Here is a 20,785-nt window from a genome sequence, read left to right as displayed (position 1 = left end):
TCGATTAGAGTTGAAACAATGTGATTTTATTAATAAATTTAGATTGGTCGAATTTTGAATCTATGGTAGTTTATTGGATTTTTTAAAAAAAACTCACATAAGTTTGAAATTCGACCCTTGATAAATGTGCCTGTAAGTCTAACAAAATATAATTGAAATATTAAATAAACCCAACAAGATTGTTTTGCCTCCAATAAGGATTAATTATATCTTAGTTGGTATCAGGTACACATTACTGTTTTATTATTACAAAGAAAAAGGAAATCATTTTTAAAGGAGTCTATGTTAGATGGTCTTCCTGTAATTCTGAATTTTCTGGATAACAGGTTTCCAGATAATGGATCATATACCCTAGACTAGACTGAAACCTGGACCTTTTCCTGGTAAGTGATTATACTTTGGCTTCCTCCAAGAAAATTCATATGCAAACTGGTCATATTCTTTTCATAACTGAAATTCGAAAAATTTGAAAAAGTAAATGCCCTGTATGGCGCAATGCATTGGGTTTATTTTACTAAATCGGCACATGCGTTGCTTTGCCTTTATTTTTACCCCCATATTTAATGTAATTTCATTGTAAAGTAAAGTGAATATACAAAGTTCTTTAGTGATTACAGATGTAACTGGCATTGATCATGAATTATAAATGTGTAGGGCAACACCTTTTTCCATCAGTAGCCCTATCCCCTTTCAACACCACACCTGATAGATTTGATAGATAAGATTATATAATGATGATTATGTATTCAAAAGAAACTTTAGTAGATGTTGGGTGGTCTTACTGCACTATCTTTATGATACGCAAGCACATTTAATGCAAATCACACATGTATTGTACATTGTATCCATTCTGCATGTTGACCCATTTCACTTCAACGAAAAAGTCACAAAACCGTGCAAATTATGGCAAAATGCATTTGAGTAATTTTTGTCTGCAAAAAAACAAGTGTTTTCACAGCAAAGTGCATGAAGACATTGGCGCTTTTTGCATCTTTTCCACAAATTTTTTCTGTGCTAAATAATGCATTTTTTCTGGCAAAATTAATGCATGGCAAAATTCTATCACAGGTATAATTGGAAAATGTGACATTTAATGATCTGAAACCACCCCTTAGATTTACATTAGATATATGTGTATTGTCTAATTAATTTAACAGAAACTTGTAGCTGAGCCATTTCACTGTCAAATTCAAAATGTTCTGACATCTTGAAATTTCTGTCTTTATTGATATTATGTATTTATGACCCCAAAAGAAACAAACTTTTTATTAATGTCAATAAACCCTAATTTCTGCAAGAAATATAACATACATCCATACATAAAATCAAAATACAGCAATATCTTTTTTTTATTCGTATTGTCAGTCAAATAACAAGTTATGCTCTCTTGTGGAAATATTACAAACACTCTCTTAATATTTTGAACAGTTTGAAGTTGACTTCATCATAGTTTCCATTCTGTCCATAAGTTTATTCTCCCACCTATTGGTTTGTTTTTCCAGTGAATAATGCATTGAGTTCCATTATATAGTGCCTTCTAACTTTTGTTTTGAATGCACATTCAACTCATTGCTATAATCTTCCCCTTCCCATTTAGTTTGATATATACCTAGGTATATACATACTGTATGCAGTTAGCCATATACTCGATGGCTCAGATTTCCAGAAAAAGCATCCTGCATGATGTATTGCAGAAGGTCCAACTGTCTTCATGTTTTTATCTGGACCTTGTATTAAATCAATATATACACTACACTTTAAAATACATATTTCCATATAGGATCCATATATTAATATTCACATAGCAGCATATCACAATGAATAAACAAAAAGTACACATGGAATCATAATATATTATATAGAACATTAAAAAGTATTAAAGTATTTCTTTTCAAATTTTCAATTGTTGGTCTTGAACCTCCTTGAGATATTTGAAGATTCAACACTGTCATCTGAAAATAGGAAAGTGACCAAGCCAGCAAAGATGAAGCTTACTCAGAATCTTGCAGGATGTCACACTGCAGGAAACATTATTTTATATATTGGAGCCCATTGCTTCCTGCAATGTGAAATCCTGCAAAACCCCAAAATATCTTAAGCAGTAAGATGTCCTCTTTGGTTGCTGGTGTAAGAAATGTATGTTTACTATTACAGAGACCAAAATGACATGTAGACGTACATATTCGATCAATATTCAATCAGTCATATAATATAGAGTTGACAAAAATGAAAAATATAATAACCATATTAAAAATGTATAAATTATACTAGATATGTTTGATTTATTGTCCACTTGCCATATATTTTATCATGGATACAGCCTTGTTTTTACTGGACTGAACAAAATCATTGCTGCTGAAGCTAATCATGAAACTGTTCTGTTCTTAACAGCAACTATAAACAATTTTAAAGGATGGACAAGGTTAGCCCATGCTATCATCCTTTACCCTTAAAGGAGAACTAAAGGTCATAAAAGAATTTTTGAGGATCATTACCAGTCCAAGGCCATCACAGCCCTTTAATATTAAAGATCTATATCTTGTACAATGCCCCCAGGAGCTCCCAATTTACTTTTTTGCTAATGCTTTTACATACAGTATGTACCTTTGGTTAGGATACTGACACAATATTCAGTATATACAGTATACAATATAAAATTGAATGCAAGTAACTAACTCAGATTTGTTGTATTCATGCCATTTATTTGTTGATTTCTGTTGATTCCTAAGCTTAACTTCTCAAGAAATGCCCAGAGCATACTGAGCATGTGCTGGGTCAAATATTCAAACAATGGCCTAGCAAGGTCAGTAAATAAGGAGCTGCCGTGGAGAAAGTTAAAATTGTAGAATTGTAGGCTGCTGAACAGAATATAAAATAAAGCATTACTTGCAATATTTTTTTTAAGGCTTTAGTTTTCTTTCAGGAGTCTGTTTATACTGAACATACTTCATTTATTATTGATGTAGATTATTTACATGGAAATCGTTTTTGTAGTTATTCCATTTGTTTTGGCTGGTGCCAACTTGACAAAATCAAGCTACATTCTTTGGTTTACAGCATTGTAAGGTGACCAAAATCGATTGACATTTTCCATAGTGAAAGAAAAAAGAAAAAGTAAGCAACCTTCCAATATACATTAAATAAACAAATCATTTCAATGATTTTCAAGTGATTTGCAAATGTAATTGCCTTTGAAAGCAGTTTCTGTCTGTCCCTTACAATTCATTCTTTACCTTAACTATCCATACCATAAAACATAAGGGCAGATTTATTAACTATCACAATTGTGACTTTGACTTGTTGAGATTTTTCAAATTTAAACGCTTGGAAATGAAAAATCCTAAAATCTACTAAAATGTTAAAGGGATACTGTCATGGGAAAAAAAATTTTTTCAAAATGAATCAGTTAATAGTGCTGCTCCAGCAGACTTCTGCACTGAAATCCATTTCTCAAAAGAGCAAACAGATTTTTTTATATTCAATTTTGAAATCTGACATGGGGCTAGACATTTTGTCAATTTCCCAGCTGCCCCCAGCCATGTGACTTGTGCCTGCACTTTAGGAGAGAAATGCTTTCTGGCAGGCTGCTGTTTTTCCTTCTTAATGTAACTGAATGTGTCTCAGTGGGACATGGGTTTTTACTATTGAGTGCTGTTCTTGGATCTACCAGGTAGCTGTTATCTTGTGTTAGGGAGCTGCTATCTGGTTACCTTCCTATTGTTCTTTTGTTAGGCTGCTGGAGGGCAAAAGGGAGGGGGGTGATATCACTCCAACTTGCAGTACAGCAGTAAAGAGTGATTGACGTTTATCAGAGCACAAGTCACATGACTTGGGGCAGCTGGGAAATTGACAATATGTCTAGCCCCATGTCAGATTTCAAAATTGAATATAAAAAGATCTGTTTGCTCTTTTGAGAAATGGATTTAAGTGCAGAATTCTGCTGGAGCAGCACTATTAACTGATTCATTTTGAAAAAAAAAAAAAATTCCCATGACAGTATCCTTTAAGCTGCTGTGTTAAATAAATTCACACATAAGATCAGTTGAAAACCCGTGTACTGTCTACTATCTGTGTGAAAGGAGCTGCTGCAGCTACTACCTAAAGAGTGATTCCCCAAAACACTCAGACCATTGGTTGAAATTATTTACTTTATTAAACACATATTTAAGCCTACCAATTAACATATCACACATAATACAGAACAGTTCATCTGTGTCACAATATATGTGAACTTAAAACATTCATTTACTAGGCAATGGCAATTATTATAATATTATTTTGTTTAGGAAGGCTGGATGTTCTCATCTGGGTTTTAACCCAATTAATAAACTGTATAAGATGTTTCATGAGACAAATTCATATTCCTAACTTTTCTATATTTACTTTTACTGATGTTACAGATATACAGTAGCTTTATAAGCAAATCTTTACAGGTAATTTGCAACCCCCTAGTGTTTATTTACCAACACTTGCAGGCCCTGTGTTGTTGCTTTCTACACAGAGCACTGGATTAAAAATTAGGGAAGTTGGTAAAGACAGGGTCCCAATGCAGACTGCACCTCCTGCCACTCATTCCTAATGCTTCAAGATGATGTGCAAGGTAGGGGAGGTAAAAGGCAGGAGAGGAGGACACCTACGCGCCACTCCCTACCTGCCGCATACTAAAATAGTGCTAACATAGTCAGTCCTGAATTAGCAAAGGAAGATGCAGGTCTATGTGCTATAAAACAGAGTGCAAAGATCTGCAGCTATTTGCACAATGTCCCACGCAGTGCAAGTGCAAGAAAAGACCAATTGTAGGCATTTTTTTGCACTTTGCACACTGCAAGGAGCATTTTAAATAAGGTTTATTATGCTCCATTGTTGAAAATGTGACTACAACAGAAATGCACTTAGTTATTCTTAAAAATGCATGTAAGTAAAGTTTTGATCAGCTTTGATCATAATAGCCATAATAGGTCCCTGAGAACAAATAGATCAGAGAAATTCTGCTAGCTTACAAAAATTCATTATTATATTATGTTCCATTTTTAAGGAATTTGAACTTTTATTTGTATAGAACACATAGCATTGCCCTTGAGCCACATCCCTACTTGGCCTGTTATTAGAGGATTCTCATAAATGGCTTATATTTACAAATACAATGTAACATGGGGATTGGACACTAGTAAACAGAAAATAGCTTACAAATAATGTTTTCAAAACCTTCTTGAGTGTCTCATTATCATACAAATACTAAATACAGGTATGGATTCATTATTTGTAAACCTGTTATCTAGAAAGCTCCGAATTATGGAAAAGCCATATCCCATAGACTACATTTTATCTAAGTAATCCAAATTTGCATTGTTTCCATAATGATAAAACAGTACCTTGTACTTGATGCAAACTAAGATATAATTAATCCTTATTTGAAGCAAAACCAGCGTATTGGGTTTAATTTAATGTTTACATGATTTTTAAGTAGATTTAAGGTATGAAGAGCCAAATTACAGAAAGATCCATAATCTGGAAAGCGCCAGTTTCTGAGCATTCTGGATAAAAGGTTCCATACTAAATACTGTACTAGATCCATACTAAATGTTTTATATTTTATAATAGCAGGGGGAATACATTTTTATAACTGCCTTGGTACAATAATTTTTATACTAGTCTAAAACTGTATATCTGTCTGCACTGTATAATGCATACAAGCATGTCTCTAAGATAGCAATGAGCAAACTCAGAACTTTTACTTCTGAGCAACATTTGTAGCTTTACACCACTGGAACTTGGAATTTAAGTAAAGCCCAAATCACCACGTGTGCATAATCTTGATATTGTTTTTGCCTTTTTAAACCTGTCATGTCAAAAATTTGTATTGCGCTGAACCATACCTTTGGGGTTTGCTCTATTTTTCTTTAAAATATCCATAATCCTTCCCGCAATACCTCAAATTTGAAGGAAGTTCACACACATGATAAATAGCCCCTTCCTCATAGAATAACCTAATGTCTTAAGTAGTTCAAAGCTTAAATACTGCATAAATATATATATAGTGTATAGGTAAGAGACTTGTTATCCAGAAAATGTTGGCCCTGGGGATTTCCAGATAATGGATATTTTCAAAATTTTTATCATCATACCTTATGTGTACTAGAAAGGTTTTTCCATAATTCGGAGTTTTCTGGAGAATGGGTTTCCAGATAACCGATTCCATATCTGTGTGTGTGTATGTGTATATATATATATATAGTCACATAAAGTATCAGCGCTCACTAAATCTTACACCAAGTCCGGGGTGCGTCTCCCTGATATTTTCAAATAATTGTAGATATTGGAGGCACTCATGGACATAATCACTGTTGAATTTATTTAAATTTTCACATGTTCCCCCACATCAATGCGTTTTGGTTCCTCTTGAACCGACGGTTCAGGTTTTGAGCATTCTGAACCTGGGTTGGTTCCATACCTGTGTGTATATATGTGTGTGTGTATATATATATATAAATAGATATATATAAATAGATATATATATATATATTACATATATGGTACATATATTTTATATATATATATATATATATATATATATATATATATATATATATATATATATATATATATATATATATGCCTGGTACATACATACACATATATATATATATATATGTTTAGGTTCATCTTTTATTGCTTTACGTTTTACTGACAGTTGTTACAGATGCCTGTCTGTCAAGCGGTTTTGAAGACATAGCAATATAATTCTTCTGAACCTTGACAAGAGGGAAGAATTATTGTAGTGGAGTTGCAATAAACTCTATCCATCCAACTGTAAGTGGCTGGCAGCAAGAGAAACAATAAACTCAGCTTTTGTACACATTTATGAACCAAGAACATTTTAGGCAGTGTCCTTAGGCATATACATTTTTTCAAAATACGAAACAATATCAGTAATAGTTTGCGTGAGCACCACAATATACCACAATATATACATATGTTGATGGTCTATTTTTAACCATAGCTATATACTAATGAAATAGTATTGCCAACATGTATACTGTATAAAATTGTTTTTAGTAACCCCAAAAATATGTTCTTGTTAAGAATATGATATGATTTTGACAGTTCCTGGATTAAAGAAAGTGGAGTACTTTCAGAATTTTAGAAATTGGAGATTATATCCCATTTTGCAGAACATAATCCTTACAGTAATGATATCTGCACATTAGCTATGCTTGAGGCTCTAGATTGATTAACAATTCTACAAGCACATATTTTATCAAGGCCAAACTGGCACTGAATATGATCATCACATGCCAAGTCACATAGACCCTCCTGATAGCATGTTCATAGAAATTATGCATGGCTGCCATTTAGAAAACTGGCCTGATCAGTTCTAATCTGTAAAATGGCATGGAGGATACATCTTTTAAATTTAGGCACAGGAAGGCTGTCAGCTGCTAAATCTGGGATTTTCTAAATATGTGATTCAGACAAGCTAAATATAGAATATAACAATATAAAATGTAGTTTTATAGACTGCCATGTTCAGCACCATATATCATATATATTTTTGCTGAAACTGTTTACTCATAAATGACTTGGTAATTACTAATATTTGTACCCCTTTGCCAAGCATATACAGATGCTGCCATCGGGATTCCCCATTTTGTTACACCGAGTCCAGACACCAATATTTCTGTGCTAAATCCTGCCTCTAGTTGGTGCTACAGAGCAGATTTCCAGTTCATTGTTTCTGATGGACTTAGGCCATTGCCAAAATGATGTTAGCCCTCTTACGAATAAACTGTCCACCAATATCCTACATGGCAATAGCCTCTTGAGCAAAATCTAAGCTGTTACCTGGACTCTGGACTACTGGACCTTTAAGGCAAAGGAATGAATGCAGTAATCAGGGTGTAAAACTAAACCTGTGCAATTATGAAAACACGTTTTTTGATACAATGATATAATTGATTCTGACCTGGGTTGGGCCCAATAATACTGATAATATGATGGGTGTTTCATATCCTTGGTTGAACACTGAAATAAATAAGTATTTTTCATCAGAAATTCTTTTGAAGATGGCATAATCAGATTACCAAAGTGAAAGCTTTATAGATAATACAAGCAAGAATGGAAAAAAGTGTCCTACATTGAACATAAAAAATAAGCAAATAAGGGGGTTATTTATCAAAATCCCAAATTTTCTCACTATTTTCCAAAAACCATTCTGACTAAATGCTCACAGACTTTTCCCCCTAGTTATCAATTAATGTTCACAAAGATTTCTTGTGCGGAAAAACATTCTATAAAATCGTGAAAAAACCTGAAACTGATTTTTTGGATTTGTCTACAAAATCTGTAACTTTCTCGGATTTGACACCCGAAACCCTGTAACATTTTTGACTCCTGAAACCAAAAAATCTTTGGATTATTAAACGAAACCCAGTGCAGATCAGGATATCTTCAAAATGTCAACGGGACATCTGCCATTGACTTGTACATGAACTCTGCAGTACTTTTTTATTTTTTATTTACTTTTAACACCATCAGGGTTTAATAAAAAAATTTGAGTTTTTTCTACAAAAAATTGTGGTTTTCCCCTTAGAAGTCCAACCAGAAAAAATGTGACTTTAATAAATAACCCCTAGGGGCACATTTACTAAGGGTCGAATATCGAGGGATAATAAACCCTCGAATACGACCCTCAAAGTAAAATCCTATGAATTCGAATATCGAATTCGAAGGATTTACCGCAAATCCTACGATCGATCGATCGAAGGAAAAATCATTCAATCGAATGATGAAATCCTTCGAAGGATTTCGAAGTATTTTAATCGATCGATCGAAGGATTTTTCTCGATCAACAAAAATCATAGAAAACTGATGGGGAAGGTCCCCATAGGCTAACATTTAACTTCGGTAGGTTTAAACTGCAGGAGTATGTAGTCAAAGTTTTTTTTTAAAGAGACGGTACTTTGACTATCAATGGTCGAATAGTCGAACGATTTTTAGTTCGTAGTAGCCTATTCGATGGTTGAAGTACCCAAAAACAATACTTTGAAATTCAACGTTTTTTTAGTTCGAATCCTTCACTCGCGCTTAGTAAATGTGCCCCCTAGTGTTGAACATATAAAACAACGAAATTAGTGATAAAAATGTCATGCTGTTTCTTTTTTTTTTAGTTGCTACCAATGGAGTCATTATATATTCCCCTATGGTTACCTTATCTGCACATTTCCCTGAATGGACTCCTAGTTCAGTAACGTTATATTATATGTTTGTGGAGCAAACCATATTTAAACCGTGACTGTTGTTTTGGAAGTACACAGCTGATTTTATATTAGATTCTAAACTTGATGCATTATTCTCCACTATTTCTGTGTTATAGCTGCATATTACAGTATGATCTTTCATCTTGCTCTCCTTTTTACCCAGTGTGCCAATATTGCTCTCCTACATCTCAGGCTACAGTATATTAATACCTTCTACTCTTCTTTCTGTTGAGCCAAGCATTATATAACTAAGCATTTTCAGTTTCCTTATACTATTAATTAGGGTCTCCTTGAAGGATATGGATACACTTGTATAACCTCTATTCAATAAAACTGAAAAAGCAGTAAATCTAATCAATTGTTTTTTTGACCTTTTTCAATCAGTATCCCCAGTGACTAATTCCACTGAGAGGTCTGATGGGATGGTTTCCTTTCATTCTCGTAGATTTTAATGAATAATGATTTTTTTCTTTTTAGTACCTCTTACTCACTATATCTAAATAATATATGGATTATTATATGTTCCATTGTAGCTAAATTCATGGTGAGTTTTTGCACCTAAGACCAGGGGGCAGATTTATCAAGGGTCGAATTGAATATTTGAATTTTTAAATTCGAATTCTGAGTTTATTTTAGTATAATTCAACTAGGGAATAGTCCAAATTCGATTTGAGTTTAAAAAAAAGATCTAAATTCAAATTTCGAAATTTATCAAGAATTCACCATCTAAAACCTGTCGAATTGGTGTTTTAGCTTATGGGGGACCTCCTACAATCAATTTGTAGTTGTTTGCTATTGGTTTGAGTTTGCAGGTTGATCCTATTCATCAGAATTTAAAAAAAAATGATTTTTTTAATATATTTTGTTTGGCGTTTTTTTTTTAATATTCAAGTTTATGGGAATTTTTAGAAACTCCCATAAACTTGGTATTCGACCCTTGATAAATCTGCCCCCAGGTGTTCAGAGTTTAGCAATGCACCCCTAGCAGGGATGACATGTTTACACAGTGACTGCAGCTTAAGGTTAGTGATTAAAACTTTAGGTAGATATACTATTCAACAGGAGCATAGCCAATGGGTATATGTGCAAGCTGTCAGTCAGTATCACTATACAGATAATAATAAAAACAACATGCCATCATTACCACCAACATTATAATAACAATAATTTAATAATACTTTGCAGCAGCTATTGAGGGAGCTGTAACCACCAGATTTCTTAACATGCTACAAAAATAAACAGTTCTTTATATCTTTTACAGTTTCACCTAAACCTTCTAAAAATATTTATATTTTGTTTATGTATGCATGTATATTTTTATTTATATAACATTACTTAGTATGCAACACTGTAGAGCAGAACAATTATTTGAATAGATGGGGTCATTACAATAATAAATACAAAGATTAAATGCTAAGTGTCAAAGAGACAAGACAGTGGGGCGGCACAGAAATGAGCTAATCTCTTTTGCATGCCTCAGTATAACTGCTGTGCACATGTTGCTGCTTCAGCATTTATGTGCTATACATATTATGTGTATTTATGTGCGGTCATGTGTGTTATTTTGTCCCAGTTAATGTTTTTTTCCACACGAAATTGGAAAACATTTTCTGACTACTATGAATATTATAGTTTAATGTTTTAAACTGATATAGTAGCTTATTTATAGGCACATAAAGCTATCTGGTGTAAAAATGCACTGGATCTTATTACATTAATACATACTCTTAAAATTGAGTCATTTATCAAGCAAATAAAAAGCATTGCTGTAGTTTTACATTTGTGACGCAGGAGATATAATATATATATATATATATATTATATACTATATATTATATACATCATACTTATATATAATCCCTTTGCACTGGCTTCAAATATAAAAATCTCTTTTATTTAGTAATACTTGAAGGATACATACAATATATTACACAAATACAGAAACTTTGCATCGTTGTAACTGCTTTGGAGCAGGAAGATTGCTAATTAAAATGCATTGTTGCATTGCTTTGATTTATAGCAGCGTATTATATTATAAAGCTATGGCCTTTTTTTAATATCTGCTGTGTCAGTTCTGGCACATGCCGGGCTTCAATGCAGCCTGCACACCCAGAGGTGGTAAAGATGCAGTATACAGATACAGCATGCTGCAGAGTGCTGCAGGGTGCAGGAAGGTTAGGTCGAGCTTCTCTGAGTCTACACCACTGCACATATTATATTGTATGCAAATAGTATTTGTATATATCATTATAAGCATCACACCTGCTTCATATATACCACCTAAACTATGTATAATGCTGTATGGGTTAACATAGAGTACAGATGAATAGATACTGTTTTAAAAATACATCAAGGTTAATAAATACTCTTTATCTATGTTCCAGACTATTTTGAGCATAGATTAGACGGTTATATGTGCAATTATTAGTCTATTGAATTTTTAAGCAATAACTCAGTAGACCTTGTAATCAAGGAAAGGACAACATCAATTTAAGCTGCCTTCTTTTCTATATCCTCTCCCATTTTCTAATGTCACATTGCATTCTAAGGTCAGATGTGAAGACCTGGATGAAACAGGACTGCAAGGTAGAATAGCTTTCTTTAACCGGTATTCATCCAAAAATCTCCTTATGCAACCTTAACTATATCCAATGGTCCTGTGACATCCCATTGCTCTTCTATTTTGAGATAGAAGCTACCCAATACAGATGAACAGATATAGAAATTAGTTCTGCTGTCTACATATCATACTTTTCATACTCATAATTACCCTACAAGATTTAATCATCAGTTTCCAAGAAACCCTAACAACCTAATTAGTGGAGGGATTCTCCACCCATCAGCACAATGCACATAGGTGAATATGTTAAAAGAACCATGTTAAATCATAATCATTTTGTAATAATCTTAAAAAAAGATTGACTAGCTCATTAAAGTATGACTGACTGGTTTGCCCACTTTAGAAGTTCACACATTTTGATGACATTACTGATGTTAACAATATGACAGCAATGCCCACTGTGAGAATCTGCTTCCTGTCATTCCATGCATAGGAAAAAAAAACCCTGACATGCACGTGTAATGACTTCTGTAATTAGACCATAGGTTAAATGAGATGAGTCACAGAATACAAAATACTTTAAATAGGCTTTGAGATCAGTTTCTTAGCCATTAGCAAGGCCCTTTAGTTATACTATTTACTTCAATATTTTAATTGTACTACAATACAATTTGAAACTATAATTAAATATACATTTAATATATTTACTATATAATATTTCAATATTATAAATTTTATGGGTGTCCTTTCACTCATATAGGTCAAATGTAGACATATCACTAAAATGTATGCATTATAATAAATAATGCGCCCCCTGTGGTATTATAAGTCACCTCCCAGTTATATAAAGCTGTGTAAAAGTACTCCGCCTTTGGTCTGATGGTCAGGAACACTTCAGTGACAATGTCCTTATATTTTTTTTTAATAGGTAGGAACATAATTCAATATATAATATACATGAGCCATGAATATTTATGAATGCTGCTTATTGATGTAATTAGTCATAATTGACTTGGAGTTCCATGGCCTGTATAAAAGCACTCAGCTTTTGGCCTTGGGCCTCTCTATGGAACTCCCTGGAGACTTATAATATCCTTATATTTACCATAGGAGTACATTGTTATGGGCAAGCAAAGTGTATTTGGTTAAGGTTTCTGTATGCAAGCGTTTGGAATTAAATTCCAAACCCTTGCATCAAGGTAGCCTATCATACAAGGTAGTCTTTCAGAAATTAAATATGTCACTGCAACCTCCCTCTTGGCCCTCTAGACGCTCATGCCATTGCGAAGGTGCACAGAAAACTGCATTCGGGGGGGGGCTCCAGCTGCTCGGCATGCACCCGGGCCCGACCCTCATTAGTTACATTACTGTCTCTTGCCACCAGTAAAGTGGCACTTAACATTAGTGACGGGCGAATTTGCCTCGTTATGCTGAAAAATTTGGCAGTGAAAAATTAACGCTAGCATCTGAATAATGTTGAGGCACAACGGTTTTGACGTGAATAGCTTCTCCATTGCGGCACTTCTCCATCGTGAATTTATTCACTGGCGGCGAAATTCGCTGTGAATTTGCAGCTGCCAAATTTATTCGCCCATCACTACTTAACATGTTTCTAAAATATCTCTCATCACATTCCACCTTCAGGTTTGTGTTGCTTCACTGTCCAAATAATATCAGGCCAATTCTATATTGAACATTGACAAACTTTCAAAATATAGTATGTTTATGCATTTACTAATCTTAAAGCAACGGCTACAAATCTGCACTACAATATATAGTCAGTATGTTTAACGCACCAGCTAGGCCGTTATTTCAAGGGAAATCAGATAGTAAAGAAAAAGCACTGTATTACTTTATATTTAGCAACATACGTGTGACCATTTATAATTATGGGGGCAGTTAGATGAATTAAGTGAAATAAAACTAAAGTCAAAATGGGTGGTAGGACAGACATGCCTGCTATTAGTCAAAAAATCCCAGGTATGTTTAGTCCCATATTCAGGGGTGTATAGTAATGAACATAGTTACCAAACATTGGGCCCTTTACAGTAGGCCTACCTTATCTCCTAGAAAAGATGTTATTAATTACATTATTGGCAAAATGTACTAAATAATGAGTATACTTTTCCTATTTTAGCACATTATATTTCTGGTTCCAACCTTATATTAAACCAGATAACACCAAATTCGAATAAAAAAAATTTCAGCCCTTTCTAAAGACAAAGGGGGTGGTAGGTCAGACATGGCGCTTGCCATTAGTCAAAAAATCCCAGCTATGTCTAGTTCCATATTCAAGGGTGTAACGAAATTAACTTAGTTACCATACTGTATATTGGGTCCTGTAGGCGCACCTCAGCTCTAAGAAAAGATATTAACGTTATTAATTGCGTTATTGGCAAAAGGTACTACAGTATATAATGAGTAGATTATTCCTATTTTAGTACATTTTACTGAAAGGACACTGCAGGAGGTGCACCCGAATAAGCAAGAATTGAGCAGAGTGTGTGCTTCTCGAACTCCACTTGAACCATTATATTTCTGGTTCCAGCCTTATATTATATCAGATAACAACTAATTTGATTTAAAAAAAAATACCAGTCCTTTCTCAAAACTAATTACGTATGAAAATAATAAGTGCTTCTTCTTGACATTTAATAAACAACCCTGGAGCACAGCCAAAACATTTTCCTCTAGTATGTCATAGAGTATGTACCCAATACATGCAAGCCTATAGGATTAATGTATGTTATTCAACTAAGCACTTACTTCAATACTGAAGCTTGTGTGAATGTTTTATACTGACGTTTATAAGGTTCAGTATCAGCAAAGGTCACAAAGGAATGCATTTTTGATGAATAATTCCTTACTCATTACTCTACTACTTTTAAAGAGGTTAGCAATGTTTTTTTTTGTTTTGGGTGCAGTATTGTTATGTCAAATGGTACCTACCATCTTCCTTGCTTTAACCTTGAATAAACCCCATAGCATAAATCAATTGAAATAAAAATCATTTTAAACACAGTTCACTGAGTTGTAATCATTTTCTTTATTGAAATAGCAGTGTTCTAGGTGAAGGGCATGACAAATGGTTTTATCTAAAGTCTGTATAATCTATTCACTCCTCTTGCAGGTCCTAAACGAATGTTTTTTTTTTCTCTCCTTTATTCCCTGCAGTCAGCAGATCCCTATCAGTCCATTTATCATAGCTGCTTAAAAAGACCCATGCAAAACACTGTTTGATATATGCAAAAAGCTGCAATGCACAAGCTTACCTAGTGCACTGTATTAGACATGGAAAAAGCGGATCAGTACTACTATTCAGCTTTTCTTGCAGAGACTAAAAAATATATTCTCCAGAAATGTGCAGGTAATCCTGGCATACGTCTACTACTAATCACCACAGTGGAACAACAAATACACAATTTTCTAAATTATAAAGTACCTATATAGCACAAAGATGCCCTGATATATTTCTTTACTGGAATGAACTGTGCTTAATAGAGATTTGCCCACAGAATGCCCTATCAACTACTGCATGAAATAATGTATAACTCAATTAAACGTTCGACAGGCAGCTTAAACATGGATATTAATGGACTTAAAAAAATAAAAAAAATAATGCATCCACATGTACCCAAAGACTGCTGATCAAATAAATGATTTCATACATTGGACAAGACTATGGAATAATGTAACATGACTTTGGAATTTGTTAGTTATTGTTTTTGTTCTCATTCAGTGTTTCTTATTACCAAACAACACTCATTGCTGTATAGGCACACTGAGGAAATATGACCTTAATACTGTTTCAATAACTGAAAACATTTTATACACAGGGATAATATGAATTGTGCATCTACAAAACCCATAAACCTTTGCTGAAAGAACACAACCAAGCTTAATTTTTTCTCATTTCCAGCTTTTAATTGTGTTTTGGGCATATAATATCTTAATTACTTTTACCTTATCAACTCTTTGCTTTTGACCTAGACACCCACACTGGGGTTTCCAGGATGGTGCAGTGGCATAAATGAAAAAGGGAGGAGCACGCCCAATTGACGCATTGTATTTAGAAAGCACATACTAACACATAACATAACATATGAACATCAGATGACTGTACTTACCCCCCAAAGCTTGCTTCATAACAAAATCCATATTGATGGCTTGTGATTCCTTCCACTCAGTTTATTTAGTATATTACATGCAAGATAAACTTGGAACTCTTGAATTCTATCCTATAACAAACATATTAAATATGTTACATATTATATGTAAATAGAACCGACTTTCGGCTTTGTAGTATCAAATATGAAGGCTGATTGCAATAATCTGAGATCCTCCCTGTGATGATCCAAGTAAACATAAAGCTTTGCTTGGAGGGTACTTCTGCATTATGGTTCAAATAGAAAGGAAAATAATTAATAGGGATAGCTGTGGTTAAGCTGACCTTCAAACTGAGGTCATATTTTCCATTGGTAAAAATTCAGTTATATGCCTAGTGCTCTACTAAACTTTTAGTACAAAACAGACTCAGCACTAAGTGATTAACAGAGAGGAATAAAGCTAAGCAAACAAAACAAGCTATCATCAAAACACCTTTTAAACATGTAACATCCCCTTCCATCTCCTAAAATGTCCTAAACACGCCCTTTTTAATAACAAAATCTGCTTGACTCCTTTGCTGTGCCAGCCAGAATAATAATGTCTGAATGTCTGAAGGGACGTTTGAAGGTGAGGTGTACTAGTCAAGTTTCTTCAGTGCATTCAGTAAAGTCCAACGTGAATGCAGGGGAAAATATAAAACATGCATTAGAAAAACTTTTTTGTTATAATGCCAAATGATATGAAATTATTTCTACCTCTGAGAAAAATATATGACGTATTTACACATACAGTAACTCCACAATGCAGCACATTATAGAACTGTTCTTGTAGTTTTGTCTAACAAGTCAAAAGGTTGTCTACTGTAACTATTACTTTACAAAGCAAATGTTATTATAGATAATGTGCTAAAATAAGATTGAAAGAAATTTAAGAATATATTTTGCAGTAGAATGTGTTCCACCCCACTGCACTAATCTAGTGGGCTGCAAATGCAGCCCACCAGTGGAGCCTTACTCCTGCACTGCAGGTGATAAGAAATGTCATTTTTAAACCTACCACAATTTGATGCCTCCCTCTGCTGGTACACATACGATTATGATCCTAAATATCATAATAAGAACCCCCAGTATTTATGTCAAGCTTTAATATGCATACATAGTGGTTTACTATGGACGCTTTCTTGACAAAAGTTATTAAAAGATTTTAACTGAAGCAGAGGACAGCCCAGACCATGCTTGTATACTCCATTACAACATGTCACATTAAAATAATGAATTAACATCATATATATATATATATATATATATATATATATATATATATATATATAAAAAACTTCCATAAGTCTGTGTCCTGCCTTAGTGGTATACCTGCTACTTCTTACTGTAGCTGCAGAGTGTAGTGCTCAGACATGCTGCTGTACAATATATCTAAAGGCAGTGTTTCAGTACAACACATGCTGCAATGGGCTACTACGGTACAGTGCTCTGAAAAAAAATAAATGTGTCAGCATAAAATAATAAAAAAACAAACAAACATGCAAGCAAGGAAGAAAACAATGTCATGAAATATCAATCCCTGAAGCAAAACAAACCCTGTGTTATATATTTTCCGATATATAACAGCATAATGTAAATAATAATTTGTAGGGAATTTCCTGAATCATAAGGAAGGCAAGAAAGCCACGTTCAGCACTAGGGAAGATGGGACAGCTCCTGCTCATATTCTTTAGTGTTGGAGCAGGCAGCACATTATCAATAAGGGGCTACAGATAAATAGAGAATAACAGTCCTGTACCTTCTCTTGAGCAGAAAGGAGATCCTGCAGTTTGTCTGCTTCTTTCACTACCAACTCTGCACCATGGAAGGAAAAGCTCCCCCCTTTCCCTAACGTATAATTTTTTTTCTACAGCACAGTCTCCTCCTCCTCCCCTGGTCCATGTGTGCTCTCAACAGGAACTGCAGCCTCTGCTGAAGGGCATTTAGGGAAGAGTCTGCTTCACCAACTTACACTGTGTTCTCTTATTAGCAGCCAGACATGTCACGGACAGAAGGAAGCGAATGCTAAAAGAACATAGAGCAAAATGAAAATGCACCCAGTCATTAAAGGGACAGATAAAAAGAGATGGATGTATAACCTTGTTTTTTTTCTCTTCCTACATCCTCTTTTATCACTGACAAATTCTGTATCCAGACAGCCTTTTGGGCGGGGTTTGCTGCTGTGGGCTAGCAGGCAGAGCTGCAGGGTCCTAATTCATGAAAGCAAAGGAGATATGCTGTTTAGGTTACTGTAATGCATTTATACTGTATGCCCTATTGAGCTACTTTAGTTCCTGCTTTCTAATTCAAAGATTTTAAAAGCCATTGTCTCAAATACTTAATAGATGTCATTGGTTTTTAAAAGCTCTGTGATGTTTGCTCATCTCAGGTAAAGTACTTTAAATAAAAGCTATTTTAAAAGATATATGATTGCTCAAATGCATACTCACAGCATTAATCTATATAAAAACACATTTAAATACTGCAGGATTAAATATGCCTAGTGGTGCAGTGAACTACAAGTCCCAGAATACCCAGCTGACTGGTGATGGTACAAAATAGTACATCTGCAAGGACAGGACAAACATATTTCCAGTAAAGAAATGCTCAGAGCGGTTCTTATAAAAGGGAAGCAAGGGCTGTATTTAATGTATATGTCAAGGAAGGAAGGGGGAGGAAGCACAGCATCTACACAGATCAGTGTTTCTTTCCCCTGTTTTCTTTCTAATGCCATATGTTCTGTGGCCTGCCAGCATTCACAGCACTGGGACTAGAGATAGTCAGGGCTTTTGAAAAATATACTGTAAAGAAGCCAATGATAATAGGCTCACCTCTCTTTAAGGATTGTCAAAAGAGCCTAGGGTCATGGGGTGTTATGCAAAAATGGATGCAAAGCTCCCTGTATCTTTGCACATTGCACAAGGTCTTGCTTATTTAAGAGCTGTATTTATAGGATGCATGTGGTGGGTGGCAGATAGGCACCCTCTGGAATTGACATACAGTAGAAGAGACACATGGTATAAATAAATAAATAAGTCCCATTTCCCTTCTCTCCAATGGCATAATGTTATTGGGATGGGCCATACCAGCCAAAATTTTCAAACCTGGCCGACACACCGCTGCCCTTAGCTCCCCCCGATGTCTGAACCACCACTGCCTGCCTTCTGTTCTGAATCAAGTGCTGCTGTATAATTGTAACACAGGGGACAGTATAGCTACCTCTACTTTTAAAGCTGTCAACCAACCCCATGTCATGAGGGAGATTACGATCACTTAGGTGTCACTTAGAAGAAGAGTAAAGGGGAGATTGAAATCCTATAGAAGAAGCTGACCCTGCGTTCCAAGCTGCCCTATTCCACGGGCTCCTCATGTTGTGGGGTCTTCTTCCTCTATAGCAGGGATCCCCAACCTTTAGAACCCATGAGCAACATTCAGAAGTAGAAGGAGTTGGGGAGCAACACTAGCATGAAAAATGTTCTTGGCATGCCAAATAAATGCTGTGATTGGTCATTTAGTAGCCCCTATGTGGATTGTCAACCAACATTGAGGCTCTGTTTGGCAGTACAACTGGTTTTTATGCAACTAAAACTTGCCTCCAAGCCTGGAATTCAAAAATAAGCTCCTGCTTTGATGCCACTGGGAGCAACATCCAAGGGGTTGGAGAGCAACATGTTGCTCGCGAGCTACTGGTTGGGGATCACTGCTCTATAGTTACATCACTGAGTTACATTTCTCTGTAGTGTTAATTAGGAGTGATGGGCGAATTTGCGCAGTTTCGCTTCGCTGGAAAATTTGCGAATTTCGCACAAAATTATCGAAACGGCGTTTTTGACGCCGGCACCCGTTTTTTGACGCCAGCGAATTTTTTCGTGCGGATTTTCGTGGGCGTTTCGCAAATGTATTCGCTGGCGGAGAATCGCGCAAATTCGCCGCAAATTCGCCCAGCACTATTAATTAGTGGTCAGTTTTACATTTCTTACATATTGCATTTATGATTGTAAATTAGGCTTATACTCTTGTAGTTGTATAGTGTATTAAAGAGGAAATATACAATAATTAAACAGGAAATATACAATAATAATATACACAAAGCTAGTTTTAAATAGGCCTGTGTTGAAAATGTGTTATGTCTGTTCTTTTAATGAAACATTTTCATGTTTTATGAACCTCAGATGCAAATCATAGTGTTTTTTCAACCCACAGTGCAGAATTCCAGCGTAATAGCAGATGCCCACAAAGAAGTACCACTGCAACTTGCACAGTGTACCCATATGGACACATTAGCATCAATTTATGGAAATCACATCCATGCTGCATTTGTCTGCACCTGGTGTCACTTCTGCTGTGCAGTGTCAATAATAACATGCCTCAAGTCACTTGCATCTAAGGACACAACCTCGGAATTACTGTCAAGTCTGGTTTGCCTATAATTCTGGGGTTTCCTTGTGTCAATGCATGCATTTATGTAAAATTTATTAGAGCAGGCACACGGGCAGTTGGTGGAAAAGAGTATTTATGGATGCAAATATGTTTGTGAATATCCTCAATGAGTCTGAAATTTGGAATCCAATTTAGCACTTTGCAATTGTGCTTACTGGTAAATAGATCCTATTTCCCTTTTTCTCTATTCTTTTTTTATGAAACACTAATAGATTCATTTTCTCCTTTAAAACTTTACAATTTGATTCTCCGAGGTTGTTTATGAAGATAACCAGGAAGGGAAATTAAGTTACCACATTGCACACTCCCACGACTGCTCTGAAAGTGTTAGGGTCAAAACCAAAATGACGGTGGCTTAAATCTCACTGTTCTGCTGCAGTTAG

The 20,785-nt window shown here is 34.9% G+C and overlaps 1 protein-coding gene across 2 annotated transcripts in view; it reads right to left on the bottom strand.

Moving 5' to 3' along the window:
* The window catches only part of cplx1.S (complexin 1 S homeolog), a 128,135-nt gene extending 110,105 nt beyond the window's left edge, over positions 1–18,030 (bottom strand). The window contains exons 1-2 of one of the 2 annotated variants that reach the window (XM_018239921.2): positions 17,935–18,030; positions 15,945–16,055 (exon numbers count right to left, since the gene is read on the bottom strand). In XM_018239921.2, the coding sequence (XP_018095410.1) occupies positions 15,945–15,975 (31 nt within the window). In that variant the 5' untranslated portion in view covers positions 15,976–16,055; positions 17,935–18,030. Of the gene's footprint in view, positions 1–15,944; positions 16,056–17,721; positions 17,911–17,934 lie in introns of those variants that run through there. The other variant, XM_018239920.2, reaches the window with a different exon arrangement.
* Between the last annotated feature and the right edge of the window lie 2,755 nt (positions 18,031–20,785).

The sequence above is a fragment of the Xenopus laevis genome, chromosome 1S, assembly GCF_017654675.1.
Source record: "Xenopus laevis strain J_2021 chromosome 1S, Xenopus_laevis_v10.1, whole genome shotgun sequence".
Classification (NCBI taxonomy): domain Eukaryota; kingdom Metazoa; phylum Chordata; class Amphibia; order Anura; family Pipidae; genus Xenopus; species Xenopus laevis.
Note: the sequence above shows the minus strand (reverse complement) of the source record. Positions and strands in the feature narration are given on the sequence as shown.